At 43.8% G+C, this 15,172-nt stretch overlaps 1 protein-coding gene and 1 long non-coding RNA gene across 5 annotated transcripts in view; one reads left to right on the forward strand and one right to left on the reverse strand.

The window, feature by feature from the left end:
- Positions 1-15,172, reverse strand: part of LOC306814068 — a 1,017,233-nt gene that overhangs the window by 127,293 nt on the left and 874,768 nt on the right. The gene's annotated exons all lie outside the window — the stretch shown is intronic.
- LOC306814052 (chromodomain-helicase-DNA-binding protein 1-like) overlaps positions 1-15,172 on the forward strand; it is an 88,731-nt gene that overhangs the window by 64,997 nt on the left and 8,562 nt on the right. For 3 of the 4 annotated variants that reach the window (XM_079329752.1, XM_079329750.1, XM_079329751.1), the window contains 4 exons: positions 164-286; positions 639-767; positions 3,149-3,403; positions 3,814-3,954. In XM_079329752.1, coding sequence (XP_079185878.1) covers positions 164-286; positions 639-767; positions 3,149-3,403; positions 3,814-3,954 — 648 coding nt within the window. The remainder of the gene's footprint in view (positions 1-163; positions 287-638; positions 768-3,148; positions 3,404-3,813; positions 3,955-15,172) is intronic. The other variant, XM_079329753.1, reaches the window with a different exon arrangement.

Consider the following 15,172-nt stretch of genomic DNA (forward strand, 5'->3'; position numbering starts at 1 on the left):
CCATTCCTTGAAGTTGCCTGCATATTGGTCAGGTATAGTTGGAGTGGATTGGTTTTTTACTTATTTTTTTAATTCAGCTTTTTCTGTTCCCACTGCTCCACACTAGCAGCTTCCTAATTTGATAATGCATACTTGTAGTTGATGCTACCATTGCTCTCCTCAGATTTTACCTGATGACCCAGATAAGAAACCGCAGGCAAAGCAGTTGCAGACCCGTGCAGATTACCTCATTAAATTACTGAATAAAGACCTTTCAAGAAAAGAAGTGCAAAGACTTACTGGTGCAGTAAGTTAAGCTTAATATTCAGTAGCGAGACAATATACCTATGGGAATGTCAGCAGATACTTGTTTTATTCTTAGTTCCACTCTGTGTCATTTTTCTCTGTATTGATAATTGTATTATAAGAGACTAACTCAAGGAATGTATTGCAAGTTTAATATTGTTTTTTTCTTCCTTATTTGTAAATATTCTCTACTGTTGCATTAGGCTCAATCTCCAATCCTGAGAAAAGTGGTGGTCATTAGTGGTAACAAATTAATTGAATGCTTTCTTTAACATAAAAACCAAAATCTTTTTCTGCAACTGTGATGCAGACACTTGTCAGTTGACATAATAAAGGTGCTAATTTGCATTCAGGGCAATTCAAAGAGGAAGAAAGCAAGAAGTAAGAAGAATAGAGCAACAAAGGCTGCAAAAATTAAAGAAGAAATAAAAAGTGACTCATCACCACCCTCAGAAAAATCTAATGATGATGAGTATAATGAGGTAAACATCATTCATATAAAGACTTGAGCATTTTATCTTCTCAAAATGCAATTTTATTATAAAATCTAACTATAAAACTAATGTTTCTGACTAATCCATTTTTACTACTGATTATGATTCTTCAGGTAGCAACTTTTGTTCAGGCTCAGGAAAAAAATCAGGATTGTTTAGAAAGTACAGCATAATTAAACAGTATTTTGAGACATGCAAATGAATGCTTCTGTGTATGTCAGGGATTTCATTATCACAGAATGGGTCAGGTTGGAAGGGACCACTGGAGGTCATCTAGTCCAACCTCCCTGCTCAAGCCAGGTTCCCTAGAGTATGTTACTCAGGATTGTGTCAAGATAGTTCTTGAATATCTCCAGAGAGGGAGACTCCACACCCTCTCAGGATAATCTGTTCCAATGCTCAGTCACCCTCACAGTAAAGTTCTTCATGTTTCCTCATGTTCAGGTGGAACTTCCTGTGTACCAGTCTCTGCCCATGCCTCTTGTCCTATTGCTTGGCACCACCAAGAAGAGCCTGGCTCCATCCTCTGACACCCTCCCTTCAGATAAGGGGATAGTGATAAGATTCCCTTTCAGATCTTTCCCCTCCAGGCTGAAGAGACCCAGCTCCCTTAGCTTTTTTTCCTGAGATGCTCCAGTCCCCTAATAATTTTTGTAGCCTTCTGCTGGATTCGCTTCAGGAGTTCCATGTTTCCCTCATACTGAGGAGCCCAAAACTGGACACGGCAGTCCAGATACACCTCACTAGGGCTGAATAGAGGGGTAGGATCACCTCCATTGACCTGCTGGCAATGGTCTTCCTGATGCACCCCAGGATACTGTTGGCCTTCTTGGCCACAAGGGCACTGCTGGCTCATGGACAGCTTGTTGTCCACCAGGTCCCCTAGGACCTTCTCTGCAGAGCTGCTTTCTAGCAGGTCACCCCCAGCTTGTACTGGTGCCTGGGGTTATTCTTACCCAGATGCAGGACCCTGCATTTGCTCTTGTTGAATTTCAGAAGGTTCTTCCCTGCCCATCTCTCCAACCTGTCAAGGTCCTTCTGAAGGGCTGCACAGCCTTCTGAGGTATCAGCCACTCTTCCCAGCTTTGTATCATCAGTGAACTTGCTAAAAGGCATCTACCCCTTCATCTAAGTCATTGATTAATAAGTTAAACAATACTGAGCCCAGCATGGAATCTTAGGGGACACCACTAGTGACAGGCCTCCAACTAGACTGCAACTGATCACAACACTCTGAGACCTGACTTTTAGCCAGTTCTCAATCGGCCTCACTCCACTATGATATGAGGATGTCACAGGAGACAGTGTTGAAAGCCTTTCTGAATTCCAGGTGGGCAATAGCCACTCCTCTCATCTATCCAGCCAGTTGTCCCTTTGTAAAAGGCAATCAGGTTGGTCAAGAATGATTTCCTTTTGGTGAATCCATGCTGACTACTCCTGATCACCTTCTTGTCATCCATGGGGATAGACATGGCCTCCAGAGTGAGGTGCTCCATCACTTTTCCAGGGATTGAGGTGAAGCTGAATGGCCTGTAGTTCCCTGGGTCCTCCTTTAAGGATGATTGCGAGTGACCTAGCAGTGATGTTTGCCAGTTCCTTCAGCACACGTGGGTGCATCCTATCAGGGCCCATGGACTTGCTGATGTTAAGTTTGACTATTGTTCAACAGATATTTTTCTAATATGTATAGATATTGTTCTAATAGGTTACTCAACGTTGTTTGTATTACTTCTGATGTGTTCCTTTAGGGCTGTTTTTGTTGGTTCATTTGTTTAAATTTATCACAGCACAAATCACTAGAGAGAAAAAAAAAACTCAACAGATTAAGTTTAGGGGCCATGTTGCACCTAATTTTGTGACTTCGAAGGTAGCTGAAAAAAACACTAGATTCTTCAGAACATCTCTGAAAAAGCAAAAGTTGGAATTCTGTTCCCTTCTCCTGTGACTGTGACTGTTTAATTTGTGGTCACACAAAAGTTACTGGAACAAAATTAACCAGAAGTCTTTTATCATCACCATGCCCTGAAAAATCAGCTCAGTCTTGTGATGTCTAATTCCTTATTGCTTTTAGCTCTTTGCAGCTTAACTACTTTTTACAGGGGCAGATTTCTTTGGTAATACAAAAGTTAAATGGATTTAATCTCTCACACATGCCCATTACCCCTGCCCAATCAATATTGTTTTCTGTCACATCAAGGAAATGAGCGAGTAGTCCTCATTTTGTTTTGCAACTGCATCCAGCTCCATTTGATAGGTGTTAAGTCTAAAGAAATCATACACAGAAAAAAAGTACATTTTAATCTGATGGTTGCAAAACTTGTGTAGTTAGAAACTCCATTTGATGTGACATATATGCTTGTGTATTTCAGGATGAGATTGTTTCAGTGAAATGTCCACATAAAAAAAAAAAAGCAGAAGAAAATGAAGAAAAGCCTGAGCCAGATATTGGTATAAAGATGGAAGCTGTAGAAAAAAGAGACACAAGAGAAAAAGAAAATAAAAGGAATTTTAAAAGAGACAAAAAAGAAAAAGAGGATAAGAAAGAATTAAAAAATATTAAAGAAAAGAGAGAAAACAAATTAAAAGAATCCGCACTGAAAGAAAAAGAAGTAAAGGAAGAAAAGGTAACTCGGTTTATTTTTTCTTATATAGCACTAGAAAAGGTCACCAGGTTTTTGCAAATGATTTTGAGTTAAAAAGGATATTTTGGATCAGTCATTTCATTGAAATCTTTTGCATCATGTGAAGTTTTATTTTTGCCACTTGTAAATACAAGGACAGGCAAATTAAATGGGAAATTACCTTTTTAAAGATCTATAGCTTAGTGGGACCGAGAATGCAAGTGGTGCAAGAAAATTGTCCGTTCTCCTTCTGTATTCCTCATAGAGAGAAAATAAAAGATACTATCAATGCATGGCAGATTTTTTTCTTTCTTTTTGTTATTGAAGAGAATGCAGTGATTGCCTAATTACAGTATAATTTCAGCCAAAATTAACGTTTGCTTATCAGATAAATTTTCATGTTTTGTTCTTAGGCAAATGAACTCAAATCTGAAAATAAAGAAAAAAATAAAAAAGTTTCATTGTTGGATATTCCAGTTCATATTACTGCAACTAGTGAAACAGTTCCAATACCAGAAGAATCTGAAGAACTGGATCAGAGGACATTCGGTGTGGTAAGTCCCTTGTTGATAACTTAGTGTTTATACTTGATATTCTAAATGAGCACAATTTCTGATGTTTTTGATTCTGCTATTAGGTATTATAATACAGATATCCATTGCCAGTAAAATCTTAGATCAGTGAAGGCTTATCAACACTATACTGAATTCAGTTTTGTTTTCAGATCAGCAATTTTATTTTATTGCATTTATGCAGTATAGTAAGAGAGTATTTATCTAGTTGTCTGTGTGCTGGATAGTTTTAAAATACAGACTATGAAGATGCATCCTCAAGAATAATTCATGGATACTGCTTCTTAAAGGACAAAAATGAATTAATTTTAATGCATCTGCTGTAGTCTCTGACTTGGCTTTATCAAATACCCCTTTGTTCTTTGTAAGCTAACAAGAGAAAGTTGCTCTTGAATTATTATGGACTTCCTGTAGCAATGGGGAACAAAGAGACACGGGCCCCCTTATGCATCCAAAGATCACTTTATTGCAGAAATTACCCTCCTTTTATACCTTTAATTCCAACCAGACAGAACCAAAACTTAACAGAAGGGTGTGGGACCGGGGGTTTTCTGGACGGTCACTGGACAGACTCAGGAGATGATTATTTGCTGTTCTTCAGGGTTGTATTTTATTATAGGGTGTGGGTATAAGAGAGAGCTTAGAGAAAAGTTAGAGATTAGAGGTAATAAGAGTGAAACGGAGGAGAGGAGGAGCGGGGAGAGAAGAGAGGAAGAAGAAGAAGAGGCAGAAGCAGAGAGAAGAGAGGAGAAGCTTTTCCATTTGCAGTACAATAAGTATTATTCCATAATGAATATTCTAAATTCCAATAACCAATCTAATACAATATACTAATTTCCTAATATTTGCATGCAACCTATAGGAACAACTAAATTACCATGTTTTATGGCTTTACCCTTATCTTCAGATCTTTCCTGCCAGGTTTGAGACAGGATATCTGCTGCTTCTTTGGCATGTGTGGTATTTGGTTTTATCTAAACAAAGGAAGAGGCCTCAAACCTTAACATAACTATTTTCAGCATCTATGTCAAATACTGCTAACATCTCTATTTCATCTATTGTTTCAGAACTACTTGCTAGGCATTCATAAGTCTTTGCTATTCCTTCACCAACATCTCCCCCATTTCGTTGAACAACAAAAATATTAGAAACTGTCTTGGTCATTATTTTTCTTATACACTGGAGTATGCAGGGTAAAAACACTAACAACACAACTATTACTAATAGAATAAACAAGCCTATTTTACAGAGTTCCTTTAGCCAAGAGGCAAAGCTCCAACCTTCGAACAACCTGTCTAGCCAGGTTGGATCACTTGTAGTAATTTGGTTAGCTAAATCCTTTAAATTTTGCAACTGTTTATGAATGGAAACAGAATGATCTGAAAAATTCATGCAGCACAATCCTTGAAAATCTTCACAGCCATGCCCATGAGCTAGTAAAAGGAAATCAAGGGCTGCTCTGTTTTGTAAAGTGGCATGTTTCACTGCTTCTTCATCTGTCAGCAAGTCACTAATTGCAATTGATGTGGCATTTACTTCTTTACTGAGCCAACATCCCAACTGATTTAACTGTTTCAGAGCAAATGAAGCGCTCACCTGAGGTAAAAAAATGCTTGTGATAATTGTCGTGCCAGAGTTCCACGGGCGAAAGTTACTGTCACAGTCACTTTCAAAATGATGTCCTGTGGAGGATCTGATTTTTCTACTTTTCTTTTTGACCACCTCTTTAACACTGGGGGCTATTATGGTAAGTTGTCCCAGAGCACAAGGGCCACCTTCTGTATATGAAGGTATGCCCTGCCATGCTCTGTCTCCACAAATGAGCCAAATTCCCTTGGGAAATCATATTGGAAGTTTGCTAAATCGACTTGTGTGTGGCTCAAAATATGTGAGAAGTTTAGTTTGATTACACCAAAAAGTCACATTGCTATAAACTGGGTGATATGGGGTAACATTTAAATGAGGACTGTCTCCTTTCATGAGATGAAAGAAATAACAACTGTTCATAGTTACTGAACCTAAGATTTCAAGCTCTTGGAGATCAAATTGATCAGCTTTAAAATTGTCAATGTAAGTTTGATGTTTTTGGCTGGGAGTTGGAGATGCATGATGATCATCATATGGGCAATACCTTTCAAGGGTGACATTGTTGAAACCCTCTGGCAAAGGTACTCCTACTAAACAGGTTGAAAAGGGTTTGTCAGGACTTGTGTTAGATAAGCAGATGGTGTTGGAGCCTGCTGACTTAGCTAAGGAAACCCAGATATTTGTCTTGGGTTGATTCACTGGTAACGCTTCACTACCAAAGCTAAAACAAAGGAAGAAAAACAACATGCATTCATGCAAACAATGAAACTCCATTCTTTTCTTGAACTGTTTCTCTTGGTCACTTTCTCCTGATGATTCTGCACAGTTCAGGTCTGGGTGCTTGCTTCCTGTCTTCTTCTTGCAAGATCACTGGCTGATGTGGAGGCTTCAGCAGACTTCGATGCGCAGTAGGGCTTCACATTCTTTGCTGGAACCCACTTGAGGCCTCCATCTGTGGAAACACATGCAAACCCTTTTCCCCATGTTATGAGGTTGTATGGTCCCTCTATGTCCTGTTTCTAAGTTTTTAACCAAAACTGGGGGGTGCTCCTACAGTTTTGCTTTTCTGTTATTTATAAAGTGTCTATAAATAGGAGGATCTGGCTTGTCTGCAGAGCTGTTCAGAAAATTGTAGACATACAATGCTTTATTTAGCCTCCTTTGAGGTGTAGCCTGAGCATCTCCCCCTTTCTGTTGATCTAAAATGCGTTTTAGAGTCTGATGTGTCCTTTCTATTATTCCCTGACCTGTGGGCGAATGAGCAATGCCAAATGTATGGTGAATACCCCAGTCATTTAAAAATGCAGCCAATTCATGTGAGGTATAAGAAGGACCATTATCAGTCTTGACCTCTTGGGGGATACCTAGATAAGAAAAGGCTTGTGAAAAATGCTGGCAAACATGCTTAGCCATTTCCCCTGTATGCACGGAAGCAAAAATTGCATTTGAAAATGTATCCACAGAGACATGGATGTTTTTAAGCTTCCCAAAAGAGGGATACTTAGTAATATCTGTTTGCCATTTCTGCAAGCTCTCCAACCCTCTTGGGTTGGTGGCTCCTGTAGCAGGAAGTGGCAGAACTAGCTGGCAGTCAGGGCAAGCTCGTACAATATTTTGTGCTTGCTCTAAGGTAATGTGAAAATCTCATTTAATTGCCTGTGCATTTTGGTGAAAGAATGCATGGCTCAATTTGGCTTGTTCAATAGTATTAGGCAGAGTCATTGCAGCAAGCACTGAGGTATCTTCCTCATCAGAGACAGCTGATGCCAGTGCATCTGCTTGAGCATTTCCCTCTGCCATAAATCCTGGGAGGCCCGAATGGGCCCTTATATGGGAAATAAAATAAGGATTAGTTCTGTGAGATAGGATTTGGTAAAGACAGGTAAGCCAAAGACATAACTTATCATTGTTCACATCCTTTAGAACTGATCCCTCAGTTCCCTTGACAATATTAGCAACATATGCTGAGTCAGTTATCAGGTTGAGAGGTACTGGAAAGAGCTGAAAAGCCCTTACAACGGCTGCTAATTCTACAATCTGAGGAGAACTTTCAACCTTTTGAACATCCTGTTCCCAAGCTTTTGTTTCCATATTTTGCCATGTAACTACTGAATTGTGTGTTTGCCCTGATCCATCAGTGAAGACAGTAATTGCTTCTAAAGGTTCTTCACTGATCAGAGGCTTTTTTTTTGTAGCATAATTTAGCTTTGATCATTTTGTGTGCCAGATAATGAATGGAGCAAACACCTGGAAAATCAAGCAAGGCATACAGCAAGTCCTCTGACTTCTGCATTGCCCACTCAAAATAAGTTTTCTTCATGGGCAAATAAATAATTGCAAATTCACAACCTGCTATTGAAAGAAGCCTTGCTCTACCTTTGATGATGATGAGACATCATTTCTAAAGGTGTGAGGATTGTCTTTGGCAACCTGTAAGAAATGAAAACCCATTCAATCATTAACAAGGGATCTTTTTGAGAGGGGTCCCATTGAAAGATGAGACCACACAGTCTCAGCTCTTGTCCTAAAACTGCAAAGAAAAAGGGTTTATCTGGCATACAGCGATGTGCCTGCCTGGTTCGCAGGGCTTCTGTAATTTTTTCTAAGGCTTTGCAAGCTTCAGGTGTGAGAGACCTAGGGGATCTAATGTTATTGTCCCCTTTCAACAAGTCAAAAAGTGGAGCAAGTTCATCAGCAGTGATTCCTAACACAGGTCTGACCCAGGTGACCTCTCCTAATAGCTGTTGTAGGTCCTGTAAAGTGTGGACCTCCATCCGGATTTGTACTTTCTGAGGCACAATAGCTTGTTCTGTCAATTTCCAACACAAATATTTCCAGGGAGCAGTCTCTTGTATTTTTGATTCAGAAATCACCAGTCCTGCTTTTGTGATTTCAGCAACAGCACTGTCACGGGTTTTCTTCATTTGTTTCTGTGTTGGAGCTGCTATCAATAAGTCATCCATATAATGTATTATAAGTGATTGTGGGAATTGCTCGTTAACCGGAGATAAGTCACAGGCTACATAATATTGGCAGATGGTCGGAGAATTTTTCATTCCTTGCGGTAAAACGAGCCAATGGTACCTTTGAAGTGGTTCCTGCAGGTTTGTGCTTGGAACAGAGAAAGCAAAGCGAGGTGCATCGTCTGGGTGCAGTGGAATGTTAAAGAAACAGTCCTATAAATCAATAATAACAAGTGGCCAGTCTCTTGGGATCATGGAAAGGTTGGGCAGGCCTGGCTGTAGGACTCCCATGTTTTCAATCACTGCATTAATTTTTCTGAGATCATGTAATAATTGCCAGGTGCCAGAGGCTTTCTTATGGATTACAAATACAGGTGAGTTCCATGGGCTAGTATTGGGTGTGATGTGGCCTTTTTGCAGTTGTTCAGCCACTAGGTTCTTAAGAACACTCAGCTTATTGTTTGTTAGGGGCCACTGCGGTTGCCAGACGGGGGTGTCTGTTTTCCAGGTCAATTTTAAAGTGCTGAGTGTTTCAGTGACCCCTATGAAAAATCCAGTTCAATTCTGGCTCCCCACTGAGAAAGCAAATCTCTTCCCCACACTGTAATGTGTCTTTGCACTACATATGGATGGACCAATGCCTTTTTCCCATGTGGTTCTGTAATGCTGACCACAGACTCACTCTGTAGGTATGGAGTTGCACCCCCAATGCCTGTGAAAACACCTGGGGGAGTTATTAATTTCCATTCTGCTGGCCAATAATAATGAGAGATCACAGTAACATCTGCTCCTGTGTCAACCGTACCCTTGATTCTAGCTCGAATCCCACCAATAGACAGTTCACAAGTCATCATTGGTCATTGTGTACTTATGTGTTGAATGCATAAAACTTCAGGGTTGTCATGATCAGATGAGGAATCACAAGGTGGCATACACTCCATAGTCCCCATAAACAGTACTATAGCAATGGCTGTAGGGGTTTTTGGTGGTATATGCAAAGGGGGATAGCAGGCATTAGCTAACACTCGCAATTCTTCATTGCAATTGACAGAAAATACACAAGGCAAAACAAGCAGTCCCAGAATACTATTCATCTCTTTGCCAATAACTAAAAAGTCTTGCCTATATTGAGAAGTCCCAGTAATTCCTCTAGGAATATAGGTATAACTACTGTCCTTTAAAAATGTTATTGGCTTGGAGGCAGCCAGAGTGCACCAGAACCCTGGAGGTAGTAGGCCTGTGGCATAACCTGGGGTTCTGCTGGTGATGGAAGAAGTGGCATCTGAGCTGGAATATTTACAAATCCTCCCTTGGGGTTCTGTGGTACCATAACTTGTTTCACCACGTGGTGGCGCTCCGCGCTCGTCTTCGAGTTTTTTGAATTGTTTTTCTTCCTTATATCAGGTTTGGTTTGGCACTGCCAGGGGAAATGACGTCCCTTTTTACAGTTGGAGCAGCGATCTGATGTCTGTACCATTCTTCTAACTTCTGAGCAGTTCTTCATGATATGATCTGGTTTTTTGCAGAAATAACAGGGTCCTGATGTCACAGCAGCAGGCATTACAGCCATACTGGTATAGTTTTGTTGAGAATTGAGGTGCAGAGCAGTCAGGATTTCTGTGAGTTTCTGGTCACAGGCCTCTGATTGAGCTGCCAGTGCAGCAGTTTTTGATTTCTGAGCGCTGAGAACCCTTTCAAGCTGTTCCATTAGAGTTTTTCCCAATTCATTTGCATGGATAGATGCCATGTGCTGCGGACTTCCAATTTTGTTGCAGGCATCTATCATTTCAGGCACTGTTGGCTTTTTCTTCGCCATGGCTTTAATTGCCCTTTTACATTCTATATTGGCATTATTTTCAATGATGTCTCGTATCATTATTGGACGAGCGATGTCGTCACCACACTGCCTTTCAGAGGCCTGGATTACTCTATCCACAAATGTGGTGAAAGGTTCAGCTAGGTCTTAGGTAATCAGGTTGTAGGACTTTTCAAAGACTCCTGCAGGCTGAATCTGCAGAAATGCCTTGCGTGCCATTTTCTTAATATCATCTAAGGCTGCTAGGGGAAGATTCACCTGATCTTCATTTCTGTCGTCGGGATGGTCACCAGATAACTTAGATATGGTCAGAGTACACAGCTCTACATCTGTACTATCTCTGTAAGTTGCTAATATTTCTGTGAGCATCCTTTTCCACTTCAGTTCCCATAGGAGATATTGTGAGTCAGTAAGCGTGACCATCGCGAGGTTTTTACAATCATTCGGTGTAAGTGTATGTCCATCCAATCTACCTTTTAGCACCTGTTTGAAATAGGGTGATGTGATGCCATTATCTCTTAATGCCTTCCTTAATTCCTTAATCTCATGAGATGGAATGGGAGACCACCTCCTGGGACCACTGGGCTGGGGATTAAAGATGACAGGTAGTGCCATCACATCAAGGCATTCATCTTTACAAATGTCCCGTATAATTTCTTGCCAGTCCGTCAATACGGAAGCATCATAATATTTTTGGGGTTTTAAATCTGGCGGGGTTTGAGGATGCAGCGTCGCAGTTTGAAGCTGAGATGTCTTTTGCATGATAGGCAAAGTATTTGCAGGTGTAAAATAGTTCCTTGTTTGTTCCATTATTTACGGGGGCGCTATGGCGTCACCTCCCCCTCTGTCCTGTAGAAATGCCTCTGAACTAGGTAAGTTCGGTGGTAGATGTGGTGGTACTGCTGGAGGCTCTCGGTGTACCGGGATGCTGACTGCAGAGGCATTTCGTTGAAACACTGGGATATGCGCCACATTTAGGTCCGGCATAGGGAAAACTGCGGAAGGATACATTTGAAGACAGGCACTAGGACCCAGGAGCGACGTGGACAGCGCAGGCAGCACTGGCGAGCCCTGCGCATGTGCGGCGTTCGTTTCCGGTGCGGCGGAAGTTATCATGGCAGTCGGCTGTATGGTGGGCTGTAGGGAGGGTGGAGCAGTGCTGGCATATGCGGGCAGTGGAGCTGTGTTCGGGGGACCAGCAGGGGGAGTCGGGAGCGGGGCGGACTGCTTTGGACCGAGAGGGGCCGGGAAGGGCAGAGACGCGCTGGCGGGCATGGACTGCGGCGCTGTCTGCGAGAGAGCCGTGTCCGCAGTGGGAGACGAGGACGGGGCTGCAGCGGGGGGCCGGATCAGAGACTCATCAAGTGGCGTGGGAGCCGCGCACGCAGCCATGGCTGGGGCCATATGCGGTACAGACGCCCCGGCGGATCCGGCCGCGGTGACCGGGGGCTGCGCCATCGCTAGCGACACGGAATAGCCGCCGAGCGGCGGCGGCTCGGCCGCGGTCACGCTCTGGACGGGACGGTGCGAGCGGCGGCTCCACGGCCAGCGCGGCTGCGGGGCCATGGCCAAGCGGAAACGCTTTGCCGCAGGCGAGCTCCGGCGGCTGGTTCACTGTCCGACAGGCTCCCCCCAGTTCGGGAAAGGGGACCGTCCCCGGGGGCGCCTGCACGGAGCGAAACGGCGCGGTCTGGCTGGCCGGGGCTGGGGAGTGCAGCAATGGTTTGTTTATCTAAGCCGTGGACACAGCAGAATGCTGGACATGTAACGTGCCGGGCACAATGGGCTCCACGTGCGTAATGGCGGCGGCTCCTGACGATGTGGGGGATGCAGGGGAAGCTATGGGCAGGGGGGAGGAGGGCCGGGTCGGCGCGGCGTCAGCAGCAAGCAGCGCGGTCGAGGCGGGGGCAGAGGCGGGCAGGCACGCAGGGGCGGGGTTAATACGCGGCGGCACGGCTGCGCGGGGCCTAGGAGTCAGGACAGGGACGGCTGCGGGTACCGCGGAGGCGAGGCCAGGACGCGGCGGCACGGCGGGCAGAAACGCGAGGACGGCGTCCGAGGCGGCGGGATGAGGGGGGGAAGCCAGCGGCAGGGCAAACGCAAGGTGGACGGGGCCGGGGACGGATGTGGACACCGAGGGAGCAGGCACAGGAGCAGCAGATGGCGCGGGGGGAGGGGCGGTGGGAGCAGCGGGACGGGTCACAGGATCCGCGGAAGTGGCAGGGGTAGGGGGAGTGGGTGCCAGAACGGCGAAAGCAGATGGCGCGGTGGCAGGGGTCTGCGGGAGCGGGGATAACGGCACTGCGGGGTCCGGGAGGAAGATGGAGGGCACATCGCGTCGCAAACTCGTGATTGTGGGGGGGTGCAGCGGCTACCGGAGCCTGGCCAAGCAGGGCGGTCGCAGCGGGCTGACCCTTTCCGGCAAAGAGCTGGACCAACGCCCTGCAGGCTGGAACTAGCTCCGCAGCTGCCATATATCGGCGGGAAATATCATTAAAAAGCTTAACATCAACCATGTCCCAAAAGTCCCTAGTAAAAACCGCAGAGTGGTCTGTGTTCGGGAAATGAACCAGGGTCCACTCTAGGAGGTTTTTTAGCTCCTGCTTAGGCAAATCAATATGACTAGAGCCTAATAAATGCTTTAGTTGCTCATAAAGAGCTCTCTCGTGTGCAGAGTGCGTCTGTCCCAATATTAGCCTAATATACTAACCTCGGTATCACAGATACAGCGTCCAATGTCCGGGCCCTCCTCAGAGACCCTGGCCAGGCAGTCTCGCGGCATGGGGGGCGCTTCCTCTGAGCTGTGCCTTAGGCGTTGCTATGCAACTGCGAAGCACACTCGGGGACCTCCCTCTGTGTCCAAACTTTGAGCTATAGATCAGGCGGTGCCAAGCAGCGCTGGGCTGTGCTCTGTGCACAAGGCAAACTCCCGCTGAGCTGCGGGGAGTGCCCTGGCAGCGGCCCTCAAAGAGCTCAGGCACCACCGGCCAGCGGCAGCGTCGGAGCCCCGAGGCCATCAGGCAAATCCGGCCAGAGCTTGGCTCCCCTCACTCGGCGGTTGCCTTGATAGAATGAGTTTAAAGAGCTCCGGCCCAGAACGCTGTCAAACAACGGAAAGCTGTGCTCACGAAAACCGAGGAAGTAAGTAAAAGTAGGTCTAATTACCGTCCATAGAAAAACGTCCCACAGCAAAGAGGGTGAAGTAGCTGGCCCGTGAACACGTTGGGCGCCAAACTGTGGGAGCGGGGGGTTTCTGGACGGTCACTGGACAGACTCAGGAGATGATTATTTGCTGTTCTTCAGGGTTGTATTTTATTATAGAGCGTGGCTATAAGAGAGATCTTAGAGAAAAGTTAGAGATTAGAGGTAATAAGAGTGAAACGGAGGAAGGAGGAGCAGGGAGAGAAGAGAGGAAGAAGAGGCAGAAGCAGAGAGAAGAGAGGAGAAGCTTTTCCATTTGCAGTACAATAAGTATTATTCCATAATGAATATTCTAAATTCCAATAACCAGTCTAATACAATATACTAATTTCCTAATATTTGCATGCAACCTATAGGAACAACTAAATTACCATGTTTTATGGCTTTACCCTTATCTTCAGATCTTTCCTGCCAGGCTTGAGACAGGATATCTGCTGATTCTTTGGCATGTGTGGTATTTGGTATTATCTAAACAAAGGAAGAGGCCTCAAACCTTAACTATTTTCAGCATCTATGTCAAATACTGCTAACATCTCTATTTCATCTATTGTTTCAGAACTACTTGCTAGGCATTCATAAGTCTTTGCTATTCCTTCACCAACAAAGGGCACCCATTGGCTGGCTTAGCTGCAGTCTGCTGAGCACGAGTCATAACTATCTCTCATCCCCCAACCAACTTTTAACTGTCTAGCCTGCATCTGTGCCTTCTCACAGGGTTTTCTGGTAAATATAAACCTTAGCAACTTTACCAATTATAACCCCATATCCCACAACTTCCTGCATTAGACAGAGGAAGGAACAAATCCTAAAGTCCTTAGAAATATCTTGCTGGAGTAATATCTCTGATATCAAAAGAATTTCAGTTATATAACTACTTTTGACCACAACAGAAACAATATTGGAGGAACAAAAGGGAGGTATGTAACATTTTTTAGGTTGACTGGGGACTTTGGAAGGATGCTAAGAATTTACTTTGAGCTGCTACTTTTCTGCTGTAAAAGTTCTATCATTCTGCTTTCAACAGTTGTCTGTTACTGCTAGACAGGTTTACTGGGTCTACTGTGGTGCTGTCTGTAAGAAGCAAATGATCTTGTTTTGTCATCAGTATGGTACTGACTAGTTTACCTATGTGGGAGTTGTTTTACATTTTGTTTTTTATCTAAATGATGTTATAAGTGACTCATCTCTAATTTCTAGGATATCTTGTGAGTGACTAGGTGACTGAAAATCACACAATTCCCATGTATAATTGTGTTTCTCTGTTCACCTCTACACTTAACTTAAGCAGTGTACTTTGTAAACTGTCTTTTTAAAGATTGCTTAAGCTATGGTTAGTGCAATAGGTAATGTAGCTGCTTAATTACTGTATGGCCTGATCTGGTAATGGAACAGCTTCACCGGTTTTTGAGTTGTCCCTAGATGTTGACATAATTTTTCTGATGTTGTCCAAAATCCATCATATTTTTGATTCTGGCTATACAGACTTGTCTTCCTTCCTTAATGGGAGCAATTATTGGTTGGGTTTGCATATAGAACATTTTTTTGGCCAGGCCCTCTGTTCTGGAAGGTATATTTACCATTATACCATGATCAGATGCAATCTAATTAGCATGTTTATCTTTTCAAATGGAAA

Source organism: Erithacus rubecula, assembly GCF_903797595.1.
Source record: "Erithacus rubecula genome assembly, chromosome: W".
Classification (NCBI taxonomy): Eukaryota; Metazoa; Chordata; class Aves; order Passeriformes; family Muscicapidae; genus Erithacus; species Erithacus rubecula.